At 33.0% G+C, this 7,224-nt stretch overlaps 1 protein-coding gene across 1 annotated transcript; it reads left to right on the top strand.

The window, feature by feature from the left end:
• The first annotated feature begins 1,260 nt into the window (after window positions 1-1,260).
• LOC107872779 (protein disulfide isomerase-like 5-2) lies at window positions 1,261-7,095 on the top strand. Its single transcript, XM_016719380.2, has 5 exons — window positions 1,261-1,573; window positions 3,484-3,587; window positions 4,605-4,975; window positions 5,664-5,971; window positions 6,447-7,095. The coding sequence occupies exons 1-5, from the start codon at window positions 1,295-1,297 to the stop codon at window positions 6,765-6,767; spliced, it is 1,383 nt and encodes a 460-aa protein (XP_016574866.1). The 5' UTR covers window positions 1,261-1,294; the 3' UTR covers window positions 6,768-7,095.
• The last annotated feature ends 129 nt before the right edge of the window (window positions 7,096-7,224 follow it).

The raw sequence follows: 7,224 nt of genomic DNA, 5'->3' as shown, positions 1-7,224 counted from the left end.
TCCTAATTAGTTATTATAAGTCATTTAAGTATTATAATATTAATAATATTTAATAAAAATGATGATTTTCAAAATAATTGCTAAGCTCCTCAAAATTTCACTTATTATTATTTGAGGATTTTTTTCAGCTGTTTAAATCGTTATTTTAATGTATCACCTCTAATTAATTATTATAAGTGATTTAGGTATTAGAAAATTAATAATATTTAATAAAAAATAAAATAGATATTTCTAACATGTCTACTTCAAATGGTTTGACAGTTATTTTACTATATAATCACTAATTAGTATAAGTCATACAAGTGTTGAAAATTAATATTAAAAATTAGTATAGAGTCATTTAAGTATTAAAAAATTAATAATATTTAATATTAAATTAACTTAACATTTTATATGAGATCTACTTAATCTTTTTGCACAAGTATTTTTTTATAATAATTTTGTTATATCACTTTTAATTAGTTATTATAATTCATTCAAGACATGTCTACGTTTTTGTTTACATTGTGATTTCACTATATTACCCCTAATTAATTATTATGGTCATCTAAGCATTGCGTCACTTAAATTTGAATAGAAGAAAAAGTATTATAAATTACATTAATTAAAAACATAAATTATTTTTAAAATATAATTGACAATTAATGCCACAAAAGTTTGGAAAAGAAAAATAACATATGTTACTTGAAATTTACGTAAAATGTATTATAAATTACAATATTTAACAACTTAAAATATCTTTCAAAAATTAATCTATTATATATTTCAAAAAAATATGTAAAAAATATCATAGATCACAAAAATTAACAACTCAAAAAATTTAAAATATATAAAATATTTTATTGACTTTCAAAATTATACCATTGGCACTTAAATTATAATAGTAAAAAACATAATTGAATATTCATGGCACAAAAATTAGAACAAGAAGAGTAACATTTATTATTTAAAAATTACATAAAAAGTATTATAAATTACAATAGTTCACATCTCAAATCATCTAAAAAAATAATTTGTTATATATTTTTTTTAAAAATACTTTAAAAAGTATTATAAATCACAATAATTAACGACTTAAAAAATTATAAAAATATAAAATATTTTATTAATTTTAAAAATTAAATCAGTGTCACTTAAATTAAAATAAATAAAAATTATTATAAATATAAATAATTAAAAAATTAATTTTTTTAAAAAATATAATTCACTATTAATTATATAAAAAAATAATATATATTGACTTCCCACCCTCGACATCTAGTTGTAGTATAAATTAGAATAGTCCAAATCTAAGATGTATAGATCCATCATTCATTTTCATTCAACTGCTCCAATTTTTTTCATGAATAACAATAATATGCTGCTTCTCTTTCTCTCCATCATCCTCCTCTTAGCTCCGGCGTCATATCCACCGATCACGGCGGCAGAGACGGAGCAGCAGTTCGCCGTTGAGGGCGGGAAAGTATTGGAGCTTGATGAATCCAACTTCGATGCAGCAATTTCAAAGTTTGATCATATTTTGGTTGATTTCTATGCTCCTTGGTGTGGCCACTGCAAACGTCTTGCTCCTCAGGTCCATTTCCCTTTACTGCTCTTTATTTTACAACTATATATCAAACACATCTACTGATCTACTTTAATTTAGAATTTAAGTTTTGTGCTCTGTCAGTGTAAAAATAGTAGTTTACAATAAACTTGACCTGCTGAAGAACTGCAGTGTTTCCAGACAGACTCAAATAGTTCCCAGACAGACTCAAATAGCAAGTCCTAGGAGAAACATAATAATGAAGTGAAAGGAAAGAGTAAATAGTAGACACAACAGTTTTACGTTGCTCAAGGGAGAAAAATCATGACCTGCCTCCAGAATTTCGAATTTCTAAGCTCCACTGTATCCAAGCAACTTCTTGAATACAGGCTATAGACTTCAGGATTAAACTCTTAATCCTATCTCTCCTAGTAATAACTCTATTACAAGGAACTACACCTAAAGTATCCTGATTTTTTGAGTTTTATACCTGAACTATGAAGTCAGCTAGTTTCCAAGTTTCCTATCTGAACTATCACCAACTATTTATCATAACACACCTTAACTATCAATTGCTTACTTTTTCTAACTGAGATTTTATTCACTATTGTTTCAGTAGGAATTTAAATAATTGATAGTTGAGGTATGTTTTGATAAAGTTGATTGTCATTCAGGTAGGAAACTCGTACATCTGATAGATCAAGTATAAAACTCAGAAAATCATACTTTAGGTGTGTTTTTTTACCATTAACTCTTAATATATTTTTGGAAAAAAAATTTGATATTAAGGCCAGCTTGTGTGTACCCGACTATTCCACTGGGTACCACTACACCTGCCAAATCAAGTTCTGGTTAACTAAGGTAGAAATCTTATCTTCTTTTGCCTCTGTTGGGCTTTGAACTCTATCTCCGAGGTTTGCACCACTTAATCGACCATTAGGCCATACACCATGGTGCCAAATTAGACTATAAACCATCAACATGCTAATTGTACTGGCCTCGTGGTTGATGGAGTGAGTTGAGAACCATGAGTTCTCATGTTCAAATCAACATGCTAATTGTACTGGCCTCGTGGTTGATGGAGTGAGTTGAGAACCACGAGTTCTCATGTTCAAATCCTGGTGGGAGTAAAAAAACCCTAGGTACCAACAAGGTTGCTGTAAAGAAATGGATCTTGGACCTAATTCAACCTTAAAAGTTAACTCATGAGGGGAGGATTGCTCAAGTCCATATAAGGAGACCAACTGCCCATCCCTTTTCCGATGTGGGACTCTTTACAGTTCACAATTGTGATTCTACCTTAATTGATATAGGAATATTCAGTCAAATTCAAAAAGGTTAAATGCTTCTCCACGAAAAAGTTATCTAGATTCTAGAATGATTATGTCATGTAGGCAACACTTAGATTTGGATTTCCATGCACTTAGATTTGGATTTCCATGCATTTTGTGAAAGTACTTTTTACTATTAATGCGCCCTTATAGTAATTTTGTGAAGGCATTGCGTGCTACATTGTTGTCAGTTGCACTTTCTTCTAAGGTGTAGTTAGTTGCCCCCATTAGCAAAATAATCTCCATGTAAAGTTGCCATAGAATAATTCGATGTTTGGTCAGAGCATGCAATAAAGTTAGTACCCGCATGACCAAATAATCTCTGGTTAAGTAATACACTTTTTGATTGATGGTATTAGCTTAAGATTTGCGTATTTTATGCAAGAACCTATGTTTTACTTATTTCTCTATTAGATGGCTTCTGTTTTAGTGTGGGAGGAGAGTATTTTGCTGGTGTGACCATATGAAACTGCTTCAGAGATGAGGTTACCACTGTTTTTTTGTATACATTGATAATGAAGAAGCTTGAATTCTATGTGATGTGTGGTTTCATGTGACTTTATGCATTTCTGATTTTTCGGAATTTAGACCTCTAGAAGCAATCTGATGAAGTTAATTTCATTGCAGTTGGACAAAGCTGCTCGCATTCTTGCTGATTTGAAGCAGCCCATAAGTATTGCCAAAATAGATGCTGACAAGTACAAACGTGTTGGTTCAAAATATGACATTGAGTACGTGTGCTTTTAGCCTTATCACTAAATTGTTTTTGTGATATTAGTTTCACAATGCATCATCTGCATCTGCTTAATCAGGTTTGCAAGAACTCAAAAGAAGGGTAGGTATTCATTAGTTTGATAAGACATTTTTAATAGAAGTATCATTCTCCAACGACCATCATTTATTGATAAAAGTCTATTGGTCTTCTTATAGATCAATTAATAATGTCAAACTAAGCAATGTAGTGCTGGCCACAGATCTAAAAGGCTGATTCCGAGTTTCCCAGCCCACTAACCATTCCTTCCTGAAGTGATAGTGATCAGTTCACAACAGTTCGCTTTAAGATTAGATTTCAATTTTACTTAGGTACACCATGTAGGCAATTGATTTGTATCTACGTGTAAAAAGAAAATGATGTGTTTGAAAGCAAAGGAGTTACTAGACGCGAAATTTTACAAGCAAAAATATCTAGATGCTGAAAGGTTGTTGAGGGCCCCCCTGCCACATCCGTCTCTTTGTGTCAGTACATCTGCCATGTCCCCCTTTGCCTTTCATTTCCCTTGAACCTCCATTAATTCTACCTCTGATTATAATCTGATCTCCTTTGTTCCTTTCCTCTCTCAATCTACTGAGCTTTTTAATTGGGAAAATTTGAATTTGGGTTCTGATGTACTTTCTGCACAGTCTATTTCAAAATGAGGCTGGATTATCCGAAGAGTTCAGCTGTTGTTCAATTCAATATGTTACTTTTTTTTTCTGCAAGAGAGTGAACACTAAAAAGCTTCCAAGTGAAATGTATAAGATGCTCTTTGCTCTCCCTTGAACAAATAAAATAAAAATAATTCTGAGCTGCAGGAATGCACATGCTTGATGGAAATTAGATTACTTCTCCCTTGCTTATGAAATTAAAAGACAATGATCATTTTTATTTTATTTAAAGATATGGAATTTTGTCGTTTTTTTTTTTTTTTTGATAAAATGTTACCAGTTTCAAAAAAAAAAAATAAAATCATTTTTTCATATCAATGCAGTGGATATCCAACTATAAAGATATTTATGCATGGAGTTCCAACAGATTATTATGGACCAAGAAAAGCAGATTTGCTTGTACGATTCCTGAAGAAGTTTGTTGCTCCTGATGTGGCCATACTCAATTCTGACTCAGCTATTAGTGAATTTGTTGAAGAAGCCGGCACTAGTTTTCCTATATTCATAGGCTTTGGTTTGAATGAATCTGCTATATCACATTTTGCAGTAAAATACAAGAAGAGAGCATGGTTTTCTGTGTCAAAAGATTTCTCGGATAAAACCATGGAATTCTATGATTTTGACAAAGTACCTGCTTTGGTAGCTCGTCATCCAAACTATGATGAGCAAAGCACCTTCTATGGTCCCTTTGAAGGTTAGCTTATCATCGACTATCATACTAGTCTTTGGAAGTAATTAAAATTTTGCCCTGCTTATCAAAATAATTTCATCCCTTCCTAGAAACAAATAAGAATTAATACTTGTTCATACCCTAGGAAGATCCTGAGTTAGACAGAATCTTGTGATATTAAACATAATAACAATACCACCTGCTCTGTGTTTTAAAAACTTGCTTTCATTCAACGGATTGGCCCTTAATCCTTATTGTGTCACTTTACATCAGAAGTGAGCAATAATGTATTCACTCTCAAGGCTCTATTATGTCCTCAAATAATGTGGATCAATCATATAGCTAGCCTTAACAAATTGCTGGAAGACAGCAGTAAGATCTGAAATTTCAGTGTGCAAAAACCTGCTGCTTGTTGTAATACCTTCGAAAAGGAAGCATTGAAAGCATCAGCGACTCTTTTCCTGAATTCTGAGATAGTCTTGATTAGGCGGTTAAGTAATTGATTTTGGTTTTGATTAGGTGTTTAAGTAATTGATTTTGGTTTCAATTAAGTGGTTAAGTAATTGATTTAATTGCATGACTATCACCTTATATTATACTTTTCAATTGATTATATTGCTTAATTGCATGAATCTATATTTGAAGTTTTGTCTTGAAGATTTATATGAAATAATGGTGAATATCTGAACCTTCTTCCTGCTATGGATCACAGAAAAGTTCATTGAGGATTACATCAAGCAGAGTTTACTCCCACTGGCTTTGCCCATTAGTGAAGAAACTCTGAGATTGCTGAAAGATGATGAGAGGAAAATTATTCTAACAATTTTGGAAGATGAGACTGATGAGAGGGCCAACAGATTAGTGAAGCTCCTGAAAGCTGCTGCATCTGCAAACCGTGACTTCGTGTTTGTTTTTGTCGGGTTCAAGCAATGGGAAGGGTTTGCTGAATCATTTGAAGTTTCTAAGAAAACTAAGCTGCCAAAAATGGTTGTTTGGGATGGTGATGAGGAGTACTTCTCAGTAAGTTCAATTACTCTTTTTTTTCCTCTCCCTTTCCATGTCCGCACTAGGCATTACATGTTTGTAGACCACTCATCAAGTGTAGGAAATATAATTTAGGTAAACATGCTTTATTGTTTGTAGTCTGATCTCTTTCTTGTGCAACACAGCTGATATATATAGTGCGTTCCATTTATTGGACTAAATTGAATCATGAACTTATCATTTTTCTTTATGAGCTGACTGAAATAAGCAACCAGGGATAAACAGTACTTAACCATACATTTTAAATGGTATCATTTCACTGGAGAGATAGTCATGTTGTTCCTCTAAGTCTGTAAGATGCTTTTTGTGAATGACATGTACCAGGCTAGATATTTTCAATCTTCAGTGACTGATTAAGACGGACAATCTGTTACACATCTTTAGAAAGTCCATTTTGACCAAATCCCCATAAATTATACAATCTGATTAAAAACTTCTACTCATGCAACAGGTCGTTGGCTCAGACAGTATAGAAGATGAAGATCAGGGGTCCCAAATAACACGATTTATTCAAGGATACAAAGACGGAAATATCGTACAGAAACGTATTAGCGCTGGTTCATTCATGGGTTTCGTAAACTCAATGATCGGGGTTGGAACAGTGACCATCATAGTGTTTGTGGTTGCGGTGGTGATGATCATCCAGTCTTTGAAAGAGGAACCCTTAACGGTTGGTACAAGGGATGAGGGAGATTATCCTAGCAGCTCCAACTCTCAGCCAGAAGCCAGACAACCACTTCGTTCTGGAGAGAAACAAGACAAGGAAGATTAAGTTGACATAAACTTCTCATTCGAGAAATCATGGCATGGAGGACCAAACTACATGCTGGTCTCGGAGTACTGTTAAGTTTCCTTCTCACCATGATCACAGCCCTTAGTTATCTTAAGGAAGCTACGTGAACAGCATACTCTTAGGAATTCTGTAGTCTGAGCTTCAATCTGTGTTATTGAATGTAACAATTTATATTTACAAATGTGGAGGCAATATTAGTTTCCCACTGTATAAATGAGTTTAAAACTAGAGATAATTTTGCTGCTAGTTTTTATTCTACACACTATTTTTTAGCTAAATACCACTGCCTATTTGGCCATTAATGATATATCAGTCTCGTAATTGAAGAGTTGCCGTGGGAGAATCACGATAGTCCATGTGCTCTTAGTTGGCACCAACGGTTGGGCACTTCCATGCAGGTGTGAGCTCCCAATCTGTACTCTCTGAATTGGATGCA

The sequence above is a fragment of the Capsicum annuum genome, chromosome 6, assembly GCF_002878395.1.
Source record: "Capsicum annuum cultivar UCD-10X-F1 chromosome 6, UCD10Xv1.1, whole genome shotgun sequence".
In the NCBI taxonomy this organism is placed as follows: domain Eukaryota; kingdom Viridiplantae; phylum Streptophyta; class Magnoliopsida; order Solanales; family Solanaceae; genus Capsicum; species Capsicum annuum.
Note: the sequence above shows the minus strand (reverse complement) of the source record. Positions and strands in the feature narration are given on the sequence as shown.